The 27,223-nt window shown below is 44.9% G+C and overlaps 1 protein-coding gene across 16 annotated transcripts in view; it reads left to right on the forward strand.

The window, feature by feature from the left end:
* The window catches only part of DCAF1 (DDB1 and CUL4 associated factor 1), a 106,207-nt gene that overhangs the window by 11,595 nt on the left and 67,389 nt on the right, over positions 1-27,223 (forward strand). For 11 of the 16 annotated variants that reach the window (XR_010122561.1, XR_008657178.2, XM_063646393.1 and 8 more), the window contains 2 exons: positions 9,732-9,849; positions 23,869-23,945. Coding sequence is in view for 14 of the 16 variants with exons in the window: in XM_063646405.1 (XP_063502475.1) it covers positions 9,732-9,849; positions 23,869-23,945 (195 nt within the window). In the remaining 2 variants the exon portion in view is untranslated. Of the gene's footprint in view, positions 1-1,052; positions 1,178-2,531; positions 3,401-9,731; positions 9,850-23,868; positions 23,946-27,223 lie in introns of those variants that run through there. The other 5 variants (XM_063646387.1, XM_063646385.1, XM_063646374.1 and 2 more) reach the window with 5 other exon arrangements.

The following is a 27,223-nucleotide window of genomic DNA, read 5'->3' on the forward strand; positions in this document are numbered from 1 at the left end:
GTTCATCTGATGATGGACTTTTGGGTTGTTTCTACTCTTTGGCTATTGTGAATAATGCTACCAAGAACATTTGTGTATAAGTCTTTGTTTGAATTCCTTTTTTTTTTTTTTTTTTCCTGAGATGGAGTTTTGCTCTTATTGCCCAGGCTGGAGTGCAATGGCGTAATCTTGGCTCACTTCAACCTCCACCTCCTGAGTTCAAGTGGTTCTCCTGCCTCAGCCTCCCCAGTAGCTAGGATTACAGGCATGTGCCACCATACCCGGTTAATTTTGTATTTTTAGTAGAGATGGGGTTTCTCCATGTTGGTCAGGTTGGTCTCAAACTCCCAACCTCAGGTGATCTGCCCGCCTCGACCTCCCAAAGTGCTGGGATTACAGGTGTGAGCCACCACACCCAGCCCTGTTTTCAGTTCTTTTGGGTATATATCTAGTAGTGAAATTGCTGGGTCGTATAGTAATTCTACATGTGACTTAAAAACCTACAACTTTTTGAGAGAGTCCCAAACTGTTTTTTATAACTACTATACCCTTTTACATTTCTTTTTCTTTTCTTTTTTTTTTTGAGACAGAGTCTGGCTCTGTCGCTCAGGATGGAGTGCAGTGGCATGATCTTGGCTCACTGCAAGCTCCACCTCCCGGGTTCACGCCATTCTCCTGCCTCAGCCTCCTGAGTAGGTGGGACTACTGGCGCCTGCCACCACGCCTGGCTAATTTTTTGTATTTTTAGTAGAGACGGGGTTTCACCGTGTTAGCCAGGATGGTCTCGATCTCCTGACCTCGTGATCCGCCCGCCTCGGCCTCCCAAAATGCCTAGATTACAGGAGTGAGCCACCGCGCCCGGGCCACCCGTTTACATTTCTACAAGCAGTATGTGTTCCAGTTTCTTCACATGCTTGCCAATGCTTATATTTTCTCATTTCTTAAACTGTACTCATGTTAGTAGGTGAGAAGTGATATCTCATTGTGGTTTTGATTTGCAGTTTCCTTTTCCTAGTGACTGATGTTGAGTATCTTTCATGCGTTTCTTGGCCTTTTTTTTTTTTTTTTTAAAGACAAAGTCTCACCCTTTTTGCCCAGGCCAGTGAGCAGTGGGGTAATCTCGGCTGACTGCAACCTCCGTCCCCTCCGAGTTCAAGTGATTCTCCTGCCTCAACTTCCCGAGTAGCTGGGATTACAGGTACCCGCCACCATGCCGGGCTCTTTTTTGTATTTTTAGTAGAAGACGGGGTTTCAACTTGTTGGCCATACTTGTCTCAAACTCCTGACCTCAAATGATCTGCCTAAAGTGTTGGGATTATAGGCGTGAGCCACAGCACTCGGCCGATTTTCGCATATACCGTGAGGCAAAATCCAACTTCACTGTTTTGTGGGATATATCCAGTTGTCTCAGCACTACTTTTTTTTTTTTTTTTTTGAGACACGTCTTGCTCTGTCAACAGGCTAGAGTGCAGTGGCGCAGTCTTGGCTCACTGCAATCTCCACCTCCCGCAGGTTCAAGCGATTCCCCTCCCTCAGCCCCCCGAGTAGCTGGGACTAGAGGTGTGTGCCACCATACCCGGCCAATTTTTGGTATATTAGTAGAGATGGGGTTTCACCATGTTGGCCAGGATGGTCTTGATCTCCTGACCTCGTGATCTGCCCACCTTGGCCTCCCACAGTGCTGGGATAACAGGCGTGAGCCACTGTGCCCAGTCTCATCAGTACTTTTTTGTTTGTTTTTTGAGATGGAGTCTTGCTCTGTCGCTCAGGCTGGAGGGCAGTGGCGCTATCTCAGCTCACTGCAACATCCGCCTCCCGGATTGAAACAGTTCTCCTGCCCTCAGTGCCCCCGAGTAGCTGGGGTTACAGGCGCGCCACCACGCCTGGCTAATTTTTGTATTTTAGTAGAGATGGGGTTTCACCATGTTGGCCAGGCTGATCTCGAACTCCTGCTCAAGTTATCTGCCTGTCTCGGCCTCCCAAAGTGTGGGGATTACAGGCATGAGCCACTGCGCCTGGGCAGCACTACTTATTGAAAATACTTTTTTCCTATTGAATGGTCTTGGTATCCTTGTTGAAAATTGATCATAAATGTGAATGCTTATTGCTGGATTATCAATTCTATTGTATTTGTGTATACGTTGATCCTTATGTCAGTGCCATGCTGTTACATTTACTATAGTTTTGTAGCAAGTCTTGAAATCAGAAGTGTGATTTTTCCAAGTTTTTTTTTTTTTTGAGACGTAGTCTCACTCTGTTGCCTTGCTGGAGTGCAGTGGTGCAATCTTGGCTCACTGCAGCCTCCGTCTCCTGGGTTCAAGCGATTCTCTTGCCTCAGCTGCCCCAGTAGCTGGGATTACAGGTGCGTGCCAACACGCCCAGCTAATTTTTGTATTTTTACTGGAGATGGGGGTTTCACCATATTGGCCAGAATGGTCTCGATCTCTTGACCTCTTGATCCACCTGCCTCAACCTCCCAAAGTGCTGGGATTACAGGTGTGAGCCACCACGCCTGACCCCAACTTTTTTTTTTTTTTTTTTTTTTTTCCCAAGATTGTTGTGGCTATTCAGGTTTCCTTGCAATTACATACGAATTTTAGAATCAGCATGTCCATTTCTGCAAAAGAGGTTATTGGGGTTTTTTTTTGTTTTTGTTTTTTTTTTTGAGACAGAGTCTCTCTCTGTTGCTCCCAGGCTGGAGTGCAGTGGCACGATCTCGGCTTACTGCAACCTCTGCCACTTGGGTTCAAGCAGTTCTCTTGCCTCATTCTCACAGATAGCCGGGATTACAAGCGTCTGCCACCATGGTCAGCTAATGTTTTGTATTTTTAGTAGAGACGGGGTTTCACCGTATTGGCCAGGCTGGTGTTGAACTCTCGAACTCAGGTGATCCACCCACCTTGGCCTCCCAAAGTGCTGGGATTACAGGCGTGAGCCACCAAGCCTGGTCTGTCATTGGGATTTTGATAGCGATTGCATTTAATTTGTAGACCACGTTGGAGTGTATTACCATCTTGATACTAAGCCTTCTAATCCGTGAACACAGAATATCTTTTTGTTTATTTAGGTTATTTAAAATTTAGGTCATCATGAATTGACTCCAGCAATGTTTTGTAGTTTTCAGTGTACAAGTCTTGTGTTTGTGCCTTTTTTGTTGTTGTTGAGACAGGGTCCCGCTATGTCTTCCATGCTAGAGTGCAGTGGTGCGATCTTGGTTCACTGCAGCCTCAACTTTCTGGGCTCAGGTGATTCTCTCACCTCAGCCTATCGAGTAGCTAGGAGTACAGGTGCACACCATGCCTGGCTAATTTTTTGCCTTTTTTGTAAAGACTAGGTTTTGCCATGTTGACCCAGCTGGACTTGAATTCCTGAGCTCAAGCAATCCACCCACCTTGGCCTCTTAAAGTTCTGGGATTAACAGGTGTGAGCCACCCTTCCTGGCCTTGTGTCTTTTAAATTAAATTTGTTTCTAATTATTTTATTATTTTTGGTGCTATTGTAAATGAAATTGTTCTCTTCATTTACTTTCATATTGTTTTTTGGCTAGTGTATAGCAGTACAACTGATTTTTGTGTGTTGCTCTTGTACCCTGCAACTTTGCTGAATTCATTTATTCTAATAATTTTTATGTGGATTCTTTAGGATTTTCTGTATACAGGATAATGTCATCTAGTAATAAAGATAATTTTACTTCTTCCTTTTCAACTTGGATACCATCTATCTATCTATCTGTCTATCTCTATACACACACACACACACACACACACACACACACCTTTTTTTTTTTTTTTTGAGACGGAGTCTTACCTGTCACCCAGGCTGGATTGCAGTGGTGCAATCTTGGCTCACTGCAATCTCCGCCTCCTGGGTTCAAGCTGTTCTCCTGCCTCAGCCTCCCCCGTAGCTGGGATTACAGGTGTACACCACCACGCCCAGCTAATTTTTGTATTTTTAGTAGAGATGTGGTTTCACCACGTTGGCCAGGCTGATCTCGAACTCCTGACCTCATGATCCGCCCGCTTCGGCCTCCCAAAGTTCTGAAATTACAGGCATGAGCCACTGTGCCCAGCCTATATTTCTTTTTCTTGCCTAATTACTCTGCCTAGGATCCTAGTAGAGTGTGGTTTTTTTGTTTTGTTTTTTGAGACAGTCTCACTCTGTTGCCCAGGCTGGACTTCAGTGGCACAATCTTATGGCTCATTGCAACGTCTGCCTCTTCGGTTCAAGCAATTCTTATGCCTCAGCCTACTGAATACCTGGGATTACAGATGTGCCCCATCACACTCTGCTAATTATGTATTTTTACTGGAGACGAGATTTCACCATGTTGGCCAGGCTGGTCTCAAACTCCTGGTCTCAAGTGACGTATCTGCCTTGGCCTCCCAAAGTGCCGAGATTACAGGTGTGAGCCACCGCGCCAGGCCGAGGACTCCAGTACAGTGTTCTAATAGAAGTGGCAAAGGCAGACATTGTTGTCTTGTTTCTGATTTTTGTGGCAAAGCTTTCAGTCTTTCACCATTGAGTATAGTGTCGTTCATAATCCCCTTTATCATATTCTAGAAGGTCTCTTCTGTTCCTAGTTTATTGAGTGTCACTCCCCCCGCCCCACCCGAGACGGAGTCTCGCCCTATCTCCCAGGCTGGAATGCAATGGTGCTATCTCGACTCACTGCAACCTCCGCCTCCCAGGTTCAAGCAATTCTCCTGCTTCAGCCTCCTGAGTAGCTGGGATTACAGGTGCACACCACCATGCCCGGATAATTTTTTTTTTTTTTAGACGGAGTTTTGCTGTGTCACCCAGGCTGGAGTACAGTGGCACGATCTTGGCTCACTGCAACCTCTGCCTCCTGGGTTCAAGCAATTCTCCTCTCTCAGCCTCCCAAGTAGCTGGGATTACAGGCGCATGCCACCATGCCTGGCTAATTTTTGTGTTTTTAGTGGAGACGAGGTTTCGCCCTGTTGGCCAGGGTGGTCTGGAACCCCTGACCTCAAGTGATCTGCCCGCCTTGGCCTCCCAAACTGCTGGCAGGAGCCACCGTGCCAGGCTTAATTTTTGTATTTTTAGTAGAGACGGGGTGTCACCATGTTGGCCAGGCTGGTCTCGAACTTCTGACCTCATGATCCACCCGCCTTGGCCCCCCAGAGTGCTGGGATTACAGGCGTGAGCCATGTGCCTGGCCTTAATTTTCTTAATATGCTGTTGGATTCTGTTTGCTAGTATTTTGTTGAGGATTTTTATGTCTACAGGCATAAAGGACATCGGGCTGTAGCTTTGTTTTCTTGTGATATCTTTATTTGGCTTTGGTATCAGTAATGATGGCTTCATGGAATGAATTAGGAAATATCTTTCCTCTTCAGGTTTTGGTGAAGTTTGAGAAGGATTGGTGTTAATTCTTCTTTAAATGTTTGGTAGGCCTGGTGCAGTGGCTTATGCCTGTAATACCAGCATTTTGGGATGTCGAGGCGGGCGGATTGCGTGAGGTCGGGAGTTCAAGACCAGCCTGGCCAACATGGTGAAACCTCGTCTCTACTAAAAATACAAAAATTAGCTGGGCGTGGTGGCGCATGCGTGTAGCCCCAGCTACTTGGGAAGCTGAGGCAGGAGAATCGCCTGAACCCGGGAGGTGGAGGTTGCAGTGAGCCAAGATCACGCCTCTGCACTCCAGCCTGGGCGACAGAGCAAGACTCTGTCTCCAAGTAAATAAATAAATAAATAAATAAATAAATGTTTGGTAGGCTGGGCGTGGTGGTTTGTCCCTGTAATCCTAGCACTTTGGGAGGCTGAGGCAGGAAGATTGCTTGAGCCTAGGAGTTCACGACCAGCCTAGGCAACATAGGAGGGAGACGCTGTCGTTAAAAAAGAAGAAAAGAAAGAGGAAAGAGAGAGGAGAGAGAGAGAGAAAGAGGAGAGAGGAAAGAGAGGAAAAAGAAAGAATTGGTTAAATTGTTGCCACATTCTACCAGCCTGGGTAGTACTCTTCAGGATTGTCAAGGTCATGTAAAACAAAGACAAACCCCCAAACTATCTATCATAGACCAGAGGACAGCAGATAGACATGACAGCTGAATGCAGTGTATCCTAGATGAGATCATGGAACAAAGCACATGATTTGAAAAATGGTGAAATCTGAATCAGGTCTGGAGTTTAGTTAATAATAATGTAACAATGTTGGTTTCTTAATTTTGACAGTGTACCACTATAATATAAGATGGTAACATTAGGGAAAACTGAACTGGGTGAGAGGTATGTGGGAACACTGTGTACTGTCTTTGCAGCTTTTCTGTAAATCTAAAATTACTCCAAATAAAAAGTTTGTTTTGACTGGGCACAGTGGCTCACGCCTGTAATCTCACCACTTTGGGAAGCTGAGTTGGGCGGATCACGAGGTCAAGAGATCGAGATCAGACTGGCCAACATGGTGAAACCCCGTCTCTACTAAAAATACAAAAATTAGCTGGGTGTGGTGGTGTGCGCCTGTAATCCCAGCTACTTGGAAGGCTGAGGTGGGAGAATCGCTCACTGGAACCCGGGATGTGGAGGTTATAGTGAGCCGAGATTGCGCCACTGCACTCCAGCCTGGCCACAGAGCGTGACTCCGTCTTAAAAAAAAAAAAAAAAAAATTTGTTTTAAAAATATATATATCGAGGCTGGGCACAGTGGTTCATGCCTATAATCCCAGCACTTTGGGAGGCCGAGCCGGGCGGATCATGAGGTCAGGAGTTCGAGACCAGCCTGGCCAATGTGGTGAAACCCTGTCTCTACTAAAAATACAAAAATTAGCCAGGCGTGCTGGTGTGCACCTGTAGTCCCAGCTATTCGGGAGGCTGAGGCAGAAGAATCACTTGAACCTGGGAGGTGGAGGTTGCAGTGAGCCGAGATCGTGCCACTGTACTCCAGCCTGGGTGACAGAGCAAGATGCCATCTCAAAAAAATAAAAATAACAACGTATGTATAGTTAGTAGATAGCAGTAAAATATGCAACCTGAGTTTTCTCAGGTTGAAGTCAGAAGTCCATATTAGTCTGTCACAACTACAGCATTTCGTTTTTGTGGCTTTGGTTAGAAAGTCTGAAAATATGGCAGGGTGTGGTGGCTCATGCCTGTTGTCTCAGCACTTTGGGGGGCTGAGGCAGGAGGATCACTTGAGGCCAGGAGTTTGAGACCAGCCTGGGCAACAGTGAGACCCCACCTGAACAAATAATAAAAATAAAAATAAGCTGGATATGGCAACACATACTGTAATCTCAGCTACTCTGGAGGCTGAGGTGGGAGGATCCCTTGAGCCCAAGTGGTTGAGGCTGCAGTGAGCTAGGACCGCGCTACTGCACTCGAGCCTGGGAGGCAGAGTGAGACCCTTTAAAAAAAAAAAAAAAAAAAAAAAAAAAAAAATCTGCCGGGTGTGGTTTTCGCGGCTGTAATCCCAGCATTTTGGGAGGCTGAGGCGGGCGGATCATGAGGTCAGGAGATCGAGACCATCCTGGCTAACACGGTGAAAGCCCCGTCTCTCCTAAAAATACAAAAAATTTGTCGGGCGTGGTGGCACAAGCATGTAGTCCCAGCTACTTGGGAGGCTGAGGCAGGAAAATCACTTGAACCCAGCAGGTGGACGTTACAGTGAGCTGAGATGGCGCCACTGCGCTCCAGCCTGGCGACAAAGTGAAACTCCACCTCAAAAAAAAAAAAAAAAAACAAAAGAATCTTTTTGATTTTGTTCAATTTTGGGGGTGGGGCAGATGTTTTCCTTTGGAGTTATGTGTAATACAGGTGACATGAATCACTACTATTGGAATTGCATCTACTTGATTAAAACACAAATATTTGCATTTTACAATGCAATGCAATAATGCAATGCAATAATGATATCTTTTACATGTATTTCTTTTGGTTTTATGGTAGATATCTTTAGAAGAGTTCATTTTAGATCAGCTAGTAATTCCTTTCTGATGTGAAACTCTTTATGGAATGGTTGCTATTTCTGAGAAGATACACATTTTGCGTGGCAGAATATGACATTTTGATTTTAAAGCTAATTTTATAAAGAAGTTGATGCTATAACCTGTCAAACATTTGCATCTCATTTATCCCTTTTGGATCCCCTTATAAGCCTCTCATATGTGGGTGTCTTATTTGGTCCTCCAAAGCTCACCTCAGCTCCCTGCCCTTCTGCATTCCTAGTTTGACCACTCATCCCAGCCAACCTTCTCTGCCTCTCTTCTGGCCTCTTCTTTCCAGGAAATCAGCTGTGAGAGAGGTTAGGAAGCTTGAAGGATAAATGAGTTTACAGTGTTCCTTGTCCACTTTCATGCTGGCAGTAGTGTCCATTTCATTTCTTGGCCTTCTCTTTAAGAATTAACAGAGCTGGGCACGGTAGGTCACAGCTATAATCCCAGCACTTTGGGAGGCTGAGGCGGGTGGATCACCTGAGGTCAGGAGTTCGAGATCAGCCTGACCAACATGGTGAAACCCTGTTTCTACTAAAAATACAAAAATTAGCTGGGCGTAGTGGTGCCCGCCTGTAATCCTAGCTACTTGGAAGGCTGAGGCAGGAGAATCGCTTGAACCTGGGAGGCGGAGGTTGCAGTGAGCCGAGATTGTGCCATTGCACTCCAGCCTGGGCAGTAAGAGTGAAACTCTGTCTCAAAACAAAAAACAAAAAAAAAAAAACGGAGTTCGAGACTAGCCTGGCCAGCGTGGTGAAACTGCGTCTCTACTAAATATACAAAAATTAGCCAGGCGTGGTGGCGGGCGCCTGTAATTCCAGCTACTGGGGAGGCTGAGGCAGGAGAATTGCTTGAACCCGGGAGGTGGAGGTTTCAGTGAACTGAGATTGTGCCATTGCATTCCAGCAGCCTGGGTGACAGGTGAGACTCTGTCTCAAAAAAAAAAAAAAAAAAAAAAAAAAGAATTAAACAGGAGTGTGCCATGCCCTTTATCTTTGATAGAACTTCCCTCAAAGGATAGGACTAACGAGCAAAATATTTTTGGGAGTAGTTTTGGCCACATTTTGTGCTTAAAAAAATGTAAGCACAAAGTTTTAGACCTCAGAGATCTAGGCCTGGGATTATTGTATATATTACAAGTAGGCATTAGGTAAATCTATTTTTTTTTTCTTTTTGAGACAGAGTCTTGCTCTGTCGCCCAAGCTGGAGTGCAATGGTGTGCTCTCGGCTCACTGCAACCTCTGCCTCCCAGGTTCAAGTGATTCTCCTGCCTCAGCCTCCCAAATAGCTGGGATTACAGTCACCTGCCACCATGTCCAGATAATTTTTGTATTTTTAGTAGAGACAGGGTTTCACCATGGTGGCCAGGCTGGTCCCAAACTCCTGACCTCAGGTGATCCACCTGCCCCAGCCTCCCAAAGTGCTGGGATTACAGGTGTGAGCCACCATGCCTGGTGGTAAATGCGTTTTTGATGAGGGAAAGGTACCATATTTTTTGTCTGATTTTCAAAGGGGCTCCTCAGAAGGTTAAGAATCACTGTTTTGATCCAGCTTCTTGCCTCATTTGACAGTTGAAGCTGAGGCTGAGAAAGATGAAAGTACTTGTTCATCACGACTGAATGGGTATCTAGGCTTGATGAGTATCCCGAGTTTTCCGCTGTACCACAGATAAATCCAAAGGGTTCAAGGGGTTAAATTTCCCTTTTTAATTTTTTCTCTTGCCTTCTCATCCCTTTTCTACCCCTTCTTCACTTTTATTTGCTTGTGTTCATTTATCGATTGTCTTTTTTATTTTTATTTTTGCTTCCTTAGGCAAAGCCATGACTACAGTAGTGGTACATGTGGACTCCAAAGCTGAGCTCACTACCCTGCTGGAGCAGTGGGAAAAGGAACATGGCAGTGGGCAGGACATGGTACCTATCCTTACCAGGTATGAATAACTTTTTTAAAACCTAGTTTAATAAAAAACCTCGGACACAACTCATACGCTAGATTTCTTCATACACACACACACACACACACACACACACACACACACTAGTTTAAAAGAAGCAAAAATTAGTGTGGAGAATAGCATAGGAACATTTTCACCTAGACTGTAAATTCTAAATCGGTTTTTTTCTTTCCTCAGATTTAGTCTGTATCTCCCTACTTCTGAAGCTGTTTAATTTTCTTATTTAATTTAATTTATGTTTTTTTTTTTTGAGTCAGAGTTTTGCTTTGTTGCCCAGTCTGGAGTACAATGGCGTGATCTTGGCTCACTGCAACCTCCACCTCCCGGGTTCAGGCGATTCTCCTGCCTCAGCCTCCCAAGTAGCTGGGATTACAGGCTCCCACCACCATGCCCGGCTAATTTTTCTATTTTTTAGTAGAGACGGGGTTTCACCATGTTGATCAGGCTGGTCTCGAACTCCTTACCTTAGGTGATCCACCTGCCTTGGCCTCCTCCCAAAGTCCTAGGATTACAGGTGTCAGCCACTAAGCCTGGCTTTTTTTTTTTTTTTTTTCCATACGGAGTTTTGCTCTTGTTGCCCAGGCTAGAGTGCAATGGCATGATCTCAGCTCACTGCAACCTCTGCCTCCTGGGTTCAAGCGATTCTCCTGCTTCAGCCTCCTGAGTAGCTGGGATTACAGGTGTTTGCCGCCACGGCCAGCTAATTTTTGTATCTTTTTAGTAGAGACAGGGTTTCACCATGTTGGTCAGGCTGGTCTTGAGCTCCTGAGCTCAGGTGATCCACCAGCCTCGGCCTCCCAAAGTGCTGGGATTACAGGTGTGAGCCACCATGCCCAGCATATTTTTAAATTAAAAAATAAAAATAAAAAAAATTGGACTCATTTCGCAACTGTTTGGTGAATGTATCTTTTTTTTGAGACGGAGTGTCGCACTGTCTCCTGGGCTGGAGTGCAATGGCACGATCTCGGCTCACTGCAACCTCTGCCTCCTGGGTTCAAGTGATTCTTCTGCCTCAGCCTCATGAGTAGCTGGGATTACAGGTGCGCGCCACCACCCCCGGCTAATTTTTGGTATTTTTTGTAGAGACGGGGTTTCACCATGTTGGCCAGCCTGGTCTTGAACTCCTGAGCTCAGGTGATTCACCTGCCTCAGCCTCCCAAAGTGCTGGGATTACAGGTGTGAGCCACTCCGCCCATCCTGGTGAATATATCTTTACCTGGCTCTTCTGGCTCTGTTTTTTTGGAGACAGGGTCTCACTCTGTCGCCAGGCTATAGTGGCATGATCTCAGCTCACTGCAGCCTTGATCTCCTGGGCTCAAGCCATCTTCTTACCTCAGCCTCCCTATTAGATGAGACCACAGGTGTGCACTACCACACCTTACTAATTTTTAAATTTTTTGTAGAGGGAGGGTCTCCCTATGTTACCCAGTCTGGTCTTGAACATCTGGGCTCAAGCAATCCTCCTGTCTCAGCTTCCCAAAGTGCTGGGATTACAGGCGAAACCACCGTGCTGGCCTACATGGCTCTTCTACAGATAGCTTATCATCCTCATTTCTGTGTCTCTCCTCATTTATTCATAACTTAATGCTTTTTTTACTCCCTACCTTGGTTTTAAACTAAATGGTTTTAAACTGAAAACTTTTTTCGTTTTTATTTTTTGTTTTTTGGGGGGATGGAGTCTCACTCTGTTGCCTAGGCTGGAGTGCAGTGGCACGATCTCAGCTCACCACAACCTCCATCTCCGGGTTCAAGCAATTCTCCCTGCCTCAGCCTCCCAAGTAGCTGGGATTACAGGTGCCCGCCACGATGCTGGCTAATTTTTGTATTTTTAGTAGAGGTGGGGTTTTGCCATGTTGGCCAGGCTGTTCTCGAACTCCTGACCTCAAGTGACCTGACTGCCTCGGCCTCTCAAAGTGCTGGGATTACAGGCGTGAGCCACTGTGCCTGGCCTATTTTAACTTTCATTGTTTTTTGAGATGGAGTCTTGCTCTCTGCCCCAGGCAGTGGTGAGATCTTGGCTCACTGCAACCCCCACCTCCTAGGTTCAAGTGATTCTCCTGCCTCAGCCTCTGGAGTAGCTGGGATTACAGGCATGAGCTACCATGCTCGGCTAATTTTTCTATTTTTTTTTTTAGTAGAGATAGGGTTTTGCCATGTTGGCCAGGCTGGTCTTGAACTCCTGACCTCAGGTGATCCGCCCACCTCGGCCTCCCAAAGTGCTGTGATTACAGGAGTGAGCCATTGCGCCTGGCCTTCATTAGGTATTGCTCATGTCTTGACTGGCCCATTAAGCAGCGTGCCTTATAAGTTTACCCTCCAGTTTACCCTCTTTTAATACATCCTCCCCCTTGCTGAAAGATTCCCTTTTCTCATACACAAATATGATTTTCCTACCTTCATTCATAATTCTTCTCCGGCTTCCTTTTTCCTACAGAGTAAAATGTAAAGTTTTCAGTGTGGCCTATGTGGCCATTTATGATGTAGCTTACTTTCATAATATTGTAGTTCTTTCTCTATAAAAAAGAAATCAATGCATAAAAAGTTTTGTTTTCACAGCTATGATATTGGGGATGGGATGTTGAGGATTCCCACGTTCCACTGACCTTTTCCTTGGAAAACCCATGAGCACCTCTACCCAGCCTTTACTTTTCACTCTTTGTACCTTAGCAGATTTTTTCAATAAAATTATGTACCACACAGTTATTAAGTACCAGGCAGTGGGTAAATCATTATTTGAAGAGACACCAATAAAAAGACATAGTATCTGCTTTCAAGAATTTTACAATTTAGTGAGGAAACACGTGTAAAAAAAACGGTTCTAGTATAGTGTGGTATAATGGCGGAAAATTAAAATACATACACATGAATGATAGGAGTATTAAAACAAATCAAGGGGTGCTGGGTTTGGTGCCTCACACCTGTAATCCCAGCCCATCGTAAATGGCATCACATCATAAATAGCTCCACAGGATGAGAAAAAGGAGGATGGCCTCTTTTTTCTCCCTCATAGTATTAGTCTCTTTCTGTAAGTATTAACTTTTGTTTTTTTTTGAGGCGGACTCTAGCTCTGTCACCCAGGCTGGAGTTCAGTGGCACAATCTCGGCTTCTGCAACCTCCGCCTCCTGGTTTCAAGCAATTCTGCCTCAGCCTCCCGAGTAGCTGGGATTATAGGCACCCACCACCACGCCCAGCTTATTTTTATATTTTTAGTAGAGACGGGCTTTCACTGTGTTGGCCAGGCTGGTCTCGAACTTCTGACCTCATGATCCGCCCACCTCGGCCTCCCAAAGTGCAGGGATTACAAGCGTAAGCCACCCTGCCCGGCTGGATTAACATATTTTTTAATGTCTTTGTGCCTTTACACTTGGTATTTCTTTGGCCTGAAATGCCTTTCCTTGGCATGTCTGCATGGCAGGCCTAGTCCTTACAAGAAGTAGTTCAAGAATCATGTCTGTAAAACCTTCACTGACTTTGACTTCTATAGGTAGGTTTGGGCTCCCCATCATTAAAAAAAAATTTTTTTTTTTTTTTTTTAGTGACGGGGTCTCACTGTGTCACCCAGGATAGAGTGCAGTGGTATGATTATAGCTCACTGCTAAATTTTTATTTTTTAATTTTTTTGGTGGAGACAGGGTGTCATTATGTTGCTCAGCTATTCTCAAACTCCTCACTTCAAACGTTCCTTCTACATTGGTCTCCCAAAGTGCTGGGATTACAGGTGTGAACCACCATACTGGCCACCACTTTGTTTTGATACTCCTATCATTCATATGTATGTATTTTAATTTTCCCCCATTATACCACATTGTACTATAATTTTATTTTATTTTATTTTTTGAGATGGAGTCTCGCTCTGTTGCCTGGTCTGGAGTGCAGTGGCGCGATCTTGGCTTACTGCAAGCTCTGCCTCCCAGATTCACACCATTCTCCTGCCTCAGCTTCCCGAGTAGCTGGGACTACAGGTGCCTGCCACCATGCCGGGCTAATTTTTTATATTTTTTAGTAGAGATGGGGTTTCAGGTTTCACCGTGTTAGCCAGGATGGTCTTGATCTCCTGCCCTCGTGATCTGCCCACCTCGGCCTCCCAAAGTGCTGAGATTACAGGCATGAGCCACCGTGCCTGGCTATAATTGTTTTTTTAGACAGGATCTCCCTCTGTTGCCCAGGCTGGAGTGTACTGGCGTGATCTTGGGTCACTGCAACCTCAACTTCCTGGGCTTAGTTGATTCTCCCACCTCAGCTTCTTGAGTAGCTGGGACTACAGGCACACACCACCCTGCCTGGCTAATTTTTTGTATTTTTAGTAGAGATAGGGTTTCGCTATGTTGCCCAGGCTGGTCTCGATCACTTGGACTCAAGCGATCCACCTGCCTCGGCCTCCCAGAAGTGCTGAGATTACAGGCGTGAGCCCCCATGCCTGGCCTACGACTGTGTCTTTTTATTGGTGTCTCCTCAAATGATGATTTGTCCACTGCCTGGTTCATAATAACTGTATGGTATATAATTTTATTTAATAAATGTGTCAAGATGGAGAAAAAGTGAAAAGTAAAGGCTGGGGAGGGTTGCTCATGAGTTTTCTAAGGAGAAGGTCACTGGAATGTGGGGATCCTTAACGTCTCATCTTCAATATCATAGCTGTTAAAAAATCTTTGTGCAATGATCTCTTACTTTTTATGGAGAAAGAACTATAATATTATGAAAGTTTAAACGGGGATAAATGCATTGTTCCTAATTGCTTTTAATACACGGGGAATGTGAAAATACGAGTTTTTTTTTTAAGGAACAGGATTATTGCTGACTGGCGGAAACTGGATTTTAATTGGTAGAGGCATTGGAGAGTAAGAAAGTTAGGCCAGGTGTAGTGGTTTATGCCTCTAATCCCAGCACTTTGGAAGGCTGAGATAGGAGGATCGCTCGAGGCCACAAGTTAAAGACCAGCTTGGGCAACATAGTAAGACCTCGTCTTAATTAAAACAAAACAAAAGAATAATTAAACACCATCTATTAAACAAGATACTTGAAATGCAGCCACAGTGAATTAGAGAATTTAAATATTGTGCTGTTAACATGCGTATAATTGATGTGATTGTGAAAGGAGGAGAGTGTCGTTAATGAGGATGGTTATGTGGATTCATTCACTTGTTCAAGAAATATTCTTTGAGCACTTATACTAAAAGTACTTAATGTTTTATTTTCAACATTATTTTACATTACCATATTTTATCCTCAACTTTTTCACTGTGCTATGCTCTTCAGCAATGCAAAGCCTAACATAGAGGGGGGCTGTCCTCAAGGAGATAACTACCTGGGAAGCAACTAAGACTAACGGAGGCCTGGCATGGTGGCTCACACTTGTAATCCTGGCAGTTTGGGAGGCTGAGGCAGGTGAATTACTTGAGCCCAGGAGCTCAAAACCAGCCTGGGCAACATGGTGAGACTGTTGTCTCTACAAAAAATACAAAAATTAGCCAGTCGTGGTGGCACGTGCCTGTAGTCTCAGCTACTCAGGAGGCTGAGGTAGGAGGATTGCTTGAGCCAGGTAGGTGGAGGCTGCAGTGAGCTAAGATTGTGCCACTACACTCCAGCCTAGGCAACAGAGACTCTGTCTCAACAACAACAACAAAAACTAACAGATAAAGAACAATGCATAGTAGCACTGAATAGTATATAATGATGAAGTTCCAAATCAGGCAGTATGGTTTGTGTGTGTGTGTGTGTATATATAAAACACACCTACTGGAATGGGAAGGTTTGTAAATATTAAAGGGGTTATCAGAATGGAAAGAAAATGAGTAAATCAGTTCATTCCACTCAACAAATATTTGAGGACTTTTTTTGGTGTCAGAACTGTGAGAGGCACTTATCTGAACTTCACCTTCCACATTTGTCACTCAAAGTATCTCTGAAAGATACATCATTAAATGATAGACATTCTCAGATTTACTTGCAAAAAAATGCTCAGCGAGGCAGTGGAAACTTAGGTTAGAATCCTGGGTTTTGACTCCAATTCCAGTGTTGTTTTTTTTTCCCCCAAGGCTGGAGTACAGTGTTGTGATCATAGCTCACTGCAGCCTCAACCTCCTGGACTCAAGTGATCCTCCCACCTCAGCCCTTTGAGTGGCTGGGGCGCATGCTACCATGCTCCACTAATTTTTTTTTTTTTTTTTTTTTGTAGAGATGGGATTTTGCCAGGTTGCCCAGGCTGGTCAGTTTGTTTTATTTTAATCAGGGGCAACTTTGCTCCTTCACCAAATTGTGGATCTGTTTACTGGATATTTTCTAAAATAGTTTTAGGGTTTTGTTTTTTTTTTTTTTCTTCCCTCATCTGGCTGCAGGTTTGGGTGTTTTAGTATATTCCATGAAGAGCAAATGAATTTTAGGCCTGTCTGCTCTTTTATTGACCATTATTTTTATAATCTTTTCACAGTTTCGTAAGAACAATGTATGTCATTTTGTAACTTTAATTCATCCATTTATTAGCATTTGACTTGATTCTGTTGAAAGGGGCTGGCTTTGGTCCAAGCTGTGCAAGTGGGCTTTTTTTGTTTTGTTTTGTTTTGTTTTGAGATGGAGTCTCACTCTTTCGCTCAGGCTGGAGTGCAGTGGTGTGATCCCGGCTCACTGCAACTTCCGCCTCCCAGGTGCAAGCGATTCTCCTGCCTCAGTCTCCCAAGTAGCTGGGATTAGGTGCCCACCACCACGCCCGGCTAATTTTTTGCGTTTTTTTTAATAGAGACAGGGTTTCACCGTGTTGGCCAGGCTGGTCTTTTTTTTGAGACGGAGTCTGCTCTGTTGCCCAGGCTGGAGTGCAGTGGCGCGATCTCAGCTCACTGCAAGCTCCGCCTCCTGGATTCATGCTATTCTGCCTCAGCCTCCTGAGTAGCTGGGATTACAGGCACCCACCAACACACCTGGCTAATTTTTTTGTATTTTTAGTAAAGACAGGGTTTCACCGTGTTAGCCAGGATGGTCTTGATTTTCTGACCTCGTGATCCACCTGCCTCAGCCTCCCAAAGTGCTGGAATTACAGGCATGAGCCACTGCGCCCGGCCTTTTTTTTTTTCTCTTGAGTTGTAACTTATATACTGTAAAGTACTCTGCTAGATGGATTTTTTTTGTAAGACCATTATCTAGATCAAGTTATAGTAGAACTTGAGTACCAGATTGCACCCTCCTGCCTCATCCCAGTCAGTAGCTACCCTAAATTAACTGTTTTTCCTATTTTTGATTCTCAGTTTTTTGTTTGTTTTGAGATAGAGTCTCACTCTGTCACCCAGGCTGGAGTGCAGTGGTTCGATCTTGGCTCACTGCAGTCTCTGCCTCCCTGGCTCAAGTGAGTCTCCTGCCTCAGCCTTCTGAGTACCTGGGATTATAGGCGCCCGCCACCATGCCTGGCTAATTTTCGTATTTTAGTAGAGATGGGTTTTACCCTGTTGGCCAGGCTGGTCTTGACCTCCTGACCTCAAGTGACCCACCTGCCTCAGCCTCCCAAAGTGCTGGGATTACAGGTGTGAGCCACTGCGCCTGGCCCGATTCCCAGTTTTTATAATGCCAATTACTCTTGGAAAATGAGAAGACTAAACAGAAGAAAAAAACCCCACAATTAACACCTAAAGAGCTCTTACTTGTCAGGTTTTATTATAATTAACTTAAACCCAGGGAAACTCTGTAACGTAGAGATTATTATCTTGAGGCGCAGAGAGGTTACTTACCCAGAGTGTCTCACGCTGTGGAAGAGCTCAGATTTGAACCCTGAAAATCTGGCTCCAAAAGCCACTTTTTTTTTTTTTGAGACAGAGTCTCACTCTGTCGCCCAGGCTGGAATGCAGTGGCACAATCTTGGCTCACTGCAAGCTCCGCCTCCCGGGTTCAAGTGATTCTCCTGCCTCAGCCTCCTGAGTAGCTGGGACTACAGGCGCCCGCCACCATGCCCAGCTAATTTTTTGTATGTTTAGTAGAGACGGGTTTCACCGTGTTAGCCAGGATGGTCTTGATCTCCTGACCTCGTGATCCGCCCGCCTGAGCCTTTCAAAGTGCTGGGATTACAGGCGTGAGCCACCATGCTGGGCCCTAGAGTGCAGCAGTTTTATCATAGCTCACTGCAGCCTTGAATTCCTGGGCTCAAGCCATCTTCCAGTCTCAGTCTCCTGAGTAGCGGGGACTACAGGATGTGTTGCCACCATGTCTGGCTAATTTTTTAATTTTTTTGTAGAGATGGGGGGTGGGATTTCACTATATTGCCCAGGCTGGTCTCTAACTCCGTACCTCTAGTGATTTTCCCACCTTGGCCTCCCAAAGTGCTGGGATTATAGGCATGAGCCACTGTGTCTGGCCCAAGGCCATATTTTTAACTTCTCTGTTATATTTCTTAGTTTCAACTGAGGATACTAGTAGATCTTTTTGTTTTTTCTTTTTTGATACTAGTAGATCTTACAATATGTAATTCTAAGTATATTTTGTGAAGCTGAGGTGGAAGTATTGCTTGAGTCCAGGAGTTCAAGACCAACCTGGGCAACATAGCAAGACGCTGTCTATATAAAAAATTAAAAAAATAGCCAGGTATAAGGCCGGGTGCAGTGGCTCATGCCTGTAATCCCAGCACTTTGGGGAGCCGAGGCAGGTGGATCATGAGGTCAGGAGTTAGAGACCAGCCTGACCAACATAGTGAAACCCCATCTCTACTAAAAATACAAAAGTTAGCCGGGATGGTGGCATGTACCTGTAACCCCAGCTACTCAGGAGGTTGAGGTAGGAGAATTGCTTGAACCTGGGAGGCAGAGGTTGTAGTGAGCCGAGATTGCGCCACTGCACTCTAGCCTGGGCGAAAGAGCGAGACTCTGTCTCAAAAAAAAGAAAAGAAAAAAAAAGCCAGGCATGCTGATTCACACCTGTAGTCCCACCTACTTGGGAAGCTGACGCAGGAAGATTGTTTGAGCTCAGGAGTTTGAGGCTGCAGTGAGGTACGATTGTGCCACTGTGCCAACTGCAGTCCAGCCTGAGAGACAGTGAGACCCTGTCTCTTAAAAATAAAAATAAAAAAATAAAAACCATCACCAACAAAAAAAACATGTACACATACGTTATTTTGTGTGATTGCCCTTTGTGTTAAAGAGAGGTTTCAAAGTTTAGAGGGAAAAGAAGAAAAAGCAGAAATACTTTTGAAGCTTGATTAGCATGGACCAGTAATTTTTGCAGAGAGTTTAACTCTTTTATATTTATTTAGTTATTTTTTTGAGACAGAGTTTTGCTCTTGTTGGCCAGGCTGGAGTGCAATGGCATGATCTTGGCTCACCGCAACCTCCACCTCCTGAGTTCAAGCGATTCTCCTGCCTCAGCCTCCCGAATAGCTGTGGAGGTGGAGGTTGCACTCCATTGCACTCCAGCTTGGGAAACAAGAGCAAACCTCCATCTCAAAACAAAACAAAACAAAATAAAAACAAGAAAAATTACTATTTGGGTGCCCTAAGACTGACACTTTATAATAATGACAAGCCAATACAAGACTATCATACTCTCCATCTAACATGCTCTGTCCTAAGTCAATCTCTCCTATGTGCTTATTTCTAGGACACTATACTTTCTAGTCTTTTTTTTTTTTTTTTTTAAAGAAACAGGGTCTAGCAGGGGCGACAGAATGAGACTCCATCTCAAAAAAAAAAAAAACCCAAAAACCAGAAAAAAAAAAAAAAAAAAAAAACAGGGTCTCACTCTGTTGCTCACGCTGGAGTGCAGCAGCACAACTCATGGCTCACTGAAGCCTCAACGTCCCAGGCTCAAGTGATCCTCCCACCTCAGGCTCCTGAATAACTGGGACTACGGGAACACCACCATGCCCAGCTAACTGAAAATTTTTTGTAGATGGGGAATTTGCTCCCCAGGCTGACCTCGAACTCCTGGGCTCAAGCCCACCTTGGCCTACCAAAGTTCTGGGATTACAGGCATTGAGCAGCCACACCCAGCCTTGCTAGTCTTTTTTTCTGAGATGGAGTCTCGCTCTGTCGCCCAGGCTGGAGTGCAATGGCGCGATGTCAGCTCACTGCAACCTCTGCCTCCCAGGTTCGGGCGATTCTCCTGCCTCAGCCTCCCGAATAGCTGGAATTACAGGCATGCACCACCATGCCTGGCTAATTTTTTGTATTTTTAGAAGAGACGGGGTTTCTCCATGTTGGTCAGGCTGATCTCGAGCTCCCAGCCTCAGGTGATCCGCCCGCCTCAGCCTCCCAAAGTGCTGGGATTACAGGCGTGAGCCACAGCGCCGGCCAAAAGAGTTTAATTCTTAAGACTAGAAAGGGCCGGACGTGGTAGCTCACACCTGTAATCCCAGCACTTCGGGAATCCAAGGTGGGTGGATCACCTGAGGTCAGGAGTTTGAGATCAGCCTAACATGGCAAAACCCTGTCTCTACCAAAAAAAAAATGCAAAAATTAGCTGGGCATGGTGGCACATGCCTGTAATCCCAGCTACTGGGGAGGCTGAGGCAGGAGAATCGCCCGAACCTGGGAGGCAGAGGTTGCAGTGAGCTGACATCGCGCCATTGCACTCCAGCCTGGGCGACAGAGCGAGACTCCATCTCAGAAAAAAAGACTAGCAAGGCTGGGTGTGGCTGCTCAATGCCTGTAATCCCAGAACTTTGGTAGGCCAAGGTGGGCTTGAGCCCAGGAGTTCGAGGTCAGCCTGGGGAGCAAATTCCCCATCTACAAAAAATTTTCAGTTAGCTGGGCATGGTGGTGTTCCCGTAGTCCCAGTTATTCAGGAGCCTGAGGTGGGAGGATCACTTGAGCCTGGGACGTTGAGGCTTCAGTGAGCCATGAGTTGTGCTGCTGCACTCCAGCGTGAGCAACAGAGTGAGACCCTGTTTTTTTTTTTTTTTTTTTTTTCTGGTTTTTGGGTTTTTTTTTTTTTTGAGATGGAGTCTCATTCTGTCGCCCCTGCTAGACCCTGTTTCTTTAAAAAAAAAAAAAAAAAAGACTAGAAAGTATAGTGTCCTAGAAATAAGCACATAGGAGAGATTGACTTAGGACAGAGCATGTTAGATGGAGAGTATGATAGTCTTGTATTGGCTTGTCATTATTATAAAGTGTCAGTCTTAGGGCACCCAAATAGTAATTTTTCTTGTTTTTATTTTGTTTTGTTTTGTTTTGAGATGGAGGTTTGCTCTTGTTTCCCAAGCTGGAGTGCAATGGAGTGCAACCTCCACCTCCACAGCTATTCGGGAGGCTGAGGCAGGAGAATCGCTTGAACTCAGGAGGTGGAGGTTGCGGTGAGCCAAGATCATGCCATTGCACTCCAGCCTGGCCAACAAGAGCAAAACTCTGTCTCAAAAAAATAACTAAATAAATATAAAAGAGTTAAACTCTCTGCAAAAATTACTGGTCCATGCTAATCAAGCTTCAAAAGTATTTCTGCTTTTTCTTCTTTTCCCTCTAAACTTTGAAACCTCTCTTTAACACAAAGGGCAATCACACAAAATAACGTATGTGTACATGTTTTTTTTTGTTGGTGATGGTTTTTATTTTTTTATTTTTATTTTTAAGAGACAGGGTCTCACTGTCTCTCAGGCTGGACTGCAGTTGGCACAGTGGCACAATCGTACCTCACTGCAGCCTCAAACTCCTGAGCTCAAACAATCTTCCTGCGTCAGCTTCCCAAGTAGGTGGGACTACAGGTGTGAATCAGCATGCCTGGCTTTTTTTTTTCCTTTTCTTTTTTTTGAGACGGAGTCTCGCTCTTTCACCCAGGCTAGAGTGCAGTGGCGCAATCTCGGCTCACTACAACCTCTGCCTCCCAGGTTCAAGTAATTCTCCTACCTCAACCTCCTGAGTAGCTCCACATTACAGGCATGTGGCAGAATGCCCGGTTAATTTTGTATTTTTAGTAGAGATGGGGTTTCTCCATGTTGGTCAGGCTGGTCTCGAACTCCCGACCTCAGGTGATTGGCCCACCTTGGCCTCCGAAATTGTTGGGATTACAGGTGTGAGCCACTGTGCCCAGCCATTTTTCTTGTTTTGTAAATAATGCATGAATAGCCGGGCATAGTGGCTCACACCTATAATCTCAGCACTTTAGGGGGCTGAGGCAGGCAGATCACCTGAGGTCAGGAGTTCGAGACCAGCCTGACCAACATGGAGAAACCCCATCTGTACTAAAAATACAAAAATTAGCTGGGTGTGGTGGTGCATGCCTGTAATTCCAGCTACTCAAGAGGCTGAGGCAGGAGAATCGCTTGAACCTTGGAGGCGGAGGTTGCGGTGAGCTGAGATAGCGCCATTGCACTCCAGCCTGGGCGACGAGTGAAACTCCATCTCAAAAAACAAATGCATTAATAAAACAGAACTTTTCATACATTCAGCGACATGGATGACTCTCAAAACATGCTAGGTGAAAGTTAGATGTAAAAAGATTATATATGGTTAAATTTATGTGAAAGTCTGGAACAAGCCAGACACAGTGTTGCGTGCCTGTAGACCCAGCTACTTGGGAGGCTGAGGCAGGAGGATTGCTTGAGGCCAAGAGTTTGAAGCTGTAATGTGCTATGTTTATGCTTGTAAATAGCCACTAGACTCCAACCTGGGCAACATAGCAAGACCCCATCTCTACAAGAAAAAAAAGAAAACAAATTCTGGATCAGGCAGAACTCAGTTGTAGTGAGAGAAAGCAGATGAATGGTTACTTGGGGCAGGGGTGGAGGCTTAGATGGTGGGAAGAATGTTACAAGCTGAGGTAATAGCACTGTAACCCTGAAACAGGAGTGAAATTGGGCTCTTTGAATAACAGTGACCGAAGGTTAATGCAGGAGGGTGGAGGAGTGGAAGAAGTGGTCAGGAAGCAGCAGACAGAAGCCAGATAATTGCAGGCCATAGTAGTACTTGGATTTAATTCAGGGTATTGTGGTAAGTCATTGGAAGTTGGAGAATGAATTGCATCAGATCAGACATGGAAGCAGGAAGCAAGGAGACTGGTAAAAAGACCATTGGAAGTAATCCAGGTAGTTGATGATGGTGGTCTGGATGAGGATAGGAGTGGTCAAGAATTAGAGAAGTGATGTGAGTCAGGAAGTACCTTGTAGTAGAGCTAACAAATTGTTGTGGGAGAGGGAGGAGAAAAGGAAGATTTTTTTTTTTTTTTTGAGACAGAGTTTCGCTCTTGTTGCCTAGGCTGGAGTGCAGTGGCGCGATCTCTCACCTCACCGCAACCTCTGCCTCCCAGGTTCAAGCAATTCTCCTGCTTCAGCCTCCCTAGTAGCTGGGATTACAGGCATGTGTCACCACACCCAGCTAATTCTGTATTTTTAGTAGAGACAGGGTTTCTCCATGTTGTTCAGGCTGGTGTCGAACTCCCAACCTCAGGTGATCCTCTTGCCTTGGCCTCCCAAAGTGCTGGGATTACAGGCGTGAGCCATCACGCCCGGCAAGGAAAGGAAGATTTTAAAGATGACTCCTACATTTTTGGCTTCTGAGGTGAAGGTAATGTTATTTTTTGAGGCAGGGAAGTTTATATAAGAATGAGTTTGGGGGCCAGGTGTGGTGGCTCACGCCTGTCATCCCAGCACTTTGGGAGGCCAAGGCGGGTGGATCACAAGGTCAGGAGATCGAGACCACCATCCTGGCTAACATGGTGAAACCCCATCTCTACTAAAAGTACAAAAAGTTAGCCGGGCGTGGTGGTGGGCGCCTGTAGTCCCAGCTATGCGGGATGCTGAGGCAGGAGAATGGCGTGAACCCGGGAGGCAGAGCTTGCAGTGAGCCAAGATCACACCACTGCACTCCAGCCTGGGCGACAGAGCGAGACTCAGTCAAAAAAAAAAAAGAAGAATGAGTTTGGGAGAGGAAACTCTTTTATGAGATAATTGCTTAGATTTCTGTGTATATCAGAAGAAATAGTCTTTTTCTAACTTTGCTTTTATTTTCTACCTTGACTGTTGAATTGACTGTTGTAGGTGGTGGTCCATTTTTTTATGCTTGTCCAGAGTTGACCTCTTGTTCCCTTTGTGCTAGGATGTCTCAGTTGATTGAAAAAGAAACTGAAGAGTATCGTAAAGGGGATCCAGACCCATTTGATGATCGACATCCTGGTAAGACTTGTGCTCTTAAATGTGGGTCTTCTTTTTTTCTTTTAAGACACTTTTATTAAAGCAAGGGTCTTTTTTTTCTTTTTTAAAAAAGAAAAATTGCTTATGGGAATATTTTTGAATTGAAATAGCATCTTCTGTGGTAAGTTTTAAGACTTTTTTTTTTTTTTTTTTTGAGATGGAGTCTCGCTCTTTCACCCAGGCTGGAGTGCAGTGGTGCAATCTTGGCTCACTGCAAGCTCTGTCTCCCAGGTTCACGCCATTCTCCTGCCTCAGTCCCCCGAGTGGCTGGGACTACAGGCACCCGCCACCGCGCCCGTCTAATTTTTTGTATTTTTAGTAGAGACGGGGTTTCACCGTGTTAACCAGGATGGTCTCAATCTCCTGACTTCGTGATCCGCCCGCGTCGGCCTCCCAAAGTGCTGGGATTACAGGCGTGAGCCACTGCGCCTGACCAAGACCTTTTATTTGTTAAAATGTTGCTCAAGGTGGAGCCAGTGAGGAAAAATAAATTTCTGGAAAAAATTGGAAATATTTTTGATATTTGCCAGTCAAATATCACATAACTAAAGGAACAAAAGTAGGTGTACTTTAGTTAACTCAGTTGATATGATGACAAAGAATTAAAAAGAAAAACGGTTTTCCTTTCAGACTTTTTCTTTTTTGGAGATGGGTACTCACTCTGTTGCCCAGGTTGCAGAGCAGTGGCATGATCATAGCTCACTGCAGCCTGCATCTCGTGGCTCAAACGATCCTCCCACCTCAGCCTCTTGAGTAGCTGGGACCTACAGGCATGTGCCATCATGCCTGGCTGATTTTTAGTTTTTATTTTTTTGTAGAGATGGGATCTTGCTTTGCTGTCCAAGTTGGTCTGGAACTCCTGGACACAAGCTGTCCTCCCGCCTGGGCCTCCCAAAGTGCTGGGATTATAGGCATGAGCCACTGTGCCCAACCAACTTTTTTAAACCATAAAAACAAAAGGTGTTCGTCTCTGTGCCTTCATCTTTCTAATAATAATTATCCTTTTAATAATTATCCTTTTACTGTTGGGGAAATACAGTTGAGAGAGCATTCAGTGTTCTGCTTTTAGTTAGGAAGTTGATATTTGGAACCTTGACGCTTATGTCTGCTTTGGTGTCTTGAGAACTAAAGTATGCCTTCTCGTGTTAATTTGGTTTACTTTGGGCTTATTTATTTATTTATTTATTTTTTGAGACGGCATCTTGCTCTGTTGCCCAGCTGGGAGTGCAGTGGCACTTTCTTGGCTCAGTGCAACCACTGCATCTTGGGTTCAAGCAATTTTTGTGCCTCAGTGTCCCAAGTAGCTGGGATTACAAGCATGCACCACCACAGTCGGCTAAGTTTTGCATTTTTAATAGAGAAGGGGTTTCACCATGCTGGCCAAGCTGGTCTTGAACTCCTGACCTCAAGTGATCCACCCACCTCCGCCTCCCAAAGTGCTGGGACTACAGGCGTGAGCCACTGAGCCTGGCCAACTTTGGGCTAATTAAAGCCATGATAGCACCTGCTTTGGTATGGAATTTGCTACAGTGGTACAGAATTATGAGGGACTTGAGACTGCCATTTTATGTTTACTGTAAGGTGGATCACCAGTGGGCAAAGCTGAAGTCATGCATGGGCCCGTAGTGCATATAAGCTCAATGGCCTGAAGCAGTCCTTTGTGGAGAGGAGTCTGAAATTTTGGCCTGGCGTGGTGGCTCACGCCTGTAATCCCAGCACTTTGGGAGGCCGAGGCAGGAGGATCACCTGAGGTCAGGAGTTTGCGACCAGCCTGACCAACAAGGAAAAACCCTGTCTCTACTAAATATACAAAATTAACCAGACATGGTGGCGCATGCCTGTAATCCCAGCTACTCAGGAGGCTGAGGCAGGAGAATCGCTTGAACCCAGGAGGCAGAGGTTGCGGTGAGCCAAGATCATGCCATTGAACTCCAGCCTGGGCAACAAGAGCAAAACTCTGTCTCAAAAAAAAAAAAAAAAAAAAAATTTGTATGTGGAAAGAGAGTGTGAATGAGTGGGAGTTATAAAAATAAGGACATTGTATATTCACCTGAATGTTCCAGGGTTTACTGCTATTTCTTATACTTTTGTTCTCACATGTAAGCTAGGCATTTCAAATTGAGAGTCTAGTTGCTTATGTGATGTTATCTGCTGCTCTTGTCCTGGACATCCCTACTTGTGACTACAAAGGAATATTCACCATTTAACCCACATCTTCAGTAACTCAAATCAGAGCATGAAGAACTATGAAAGTGAATGTGAAATCAGAAAATAAGTTAATGCATTGGATTATGAAAAGCATTAAAAGATAGATGATCATGATGAGTGTCATTGCCTGGAGATGGATTAAATGGCAATGAGGAAGAAGGGAGAGACAGAGAAAGATATGCCATTTTTCAGTAGAGCTTACAAAGCAATTTTTTCCTCTTAATGTTAAGCAATATTTGTCAGTGGCATTATTTCTTTTATTAAAAATAAAGATTTCAGTTTCATGATTTATAAACAGCTAACATTAGGTAACTATGGTCCTTGTTTGTTTTTGTGATACTTTCCTCTAATGTTTCTTTTTGTGAATTATTTTGAGATACTAATTAACAGCTTGGTAAAAACATATCAGCAGCTCACATCTTGTCTTCATTCTCTATCGTATGTTTTGACTAAATTTGCCTCTCTAAATGCTCTGAAAGGAAATGAAATGAAATAGAGGTTTCTGTTTTAAAAACAAACCAGGCCGTGCGCGGTGGCTCATACCTGTAATCCCAGCAATTTGGGAGGCTGAGGCGGGCACATCACCTGAGGTCAGGAGTTCGAGACCAGCTTGGCCAACATGGTGAAACCCCTACTCTACTAAAAATTCAAAAATTAGCTGGGCGTGGTGGCAGGCACCTGTAATCCCAGCTACTCGGGAGGCTGAGGTAGGAGAATCGCTTGAATTTAGGAGGTGGAGGTTGCAGTGAGCCAAGATTGAGCCACTGTACTCCAGCTTTGGCGACAGAGCAAGACTCCGTCTCAAAACACAACAACAACAAACCAGTAATTCTCCCTTCCATCAACTAATTCTTTTATCATTAGGCTATGCATTGAGTTGATCCTAGGCCCCTGGCCTCCTTTCTTTCCACAAGAGCTAAGTTAAGATGGCCAAGGTTATTGTATCTTTAGGGTTAGTGATTGCTTGGTGGAATTCACCCCCGTCACCCTGACCCAGGGTGTCCTTACATGTTTGAGGATGCATCTCTGTTGCTGTTGTCATTGTAGTGGAA

The sequence above is a fragment of the Symphalangus syndactylus genome, chromosome 1 (assembly GCF_028878055.3).
Source record: "Symphalangus syndactylus isolate Jambi chromosome 1, NHGRI_mSymSyn1-v2.1_pri, whole genome shotgun sequence".
Lineage (NCBI taxonomy): Eukaryota > Metazoa > Chordata > Mammalia > Primates > Hylobatidae > Symphalangus > Symphalangus syndactylus.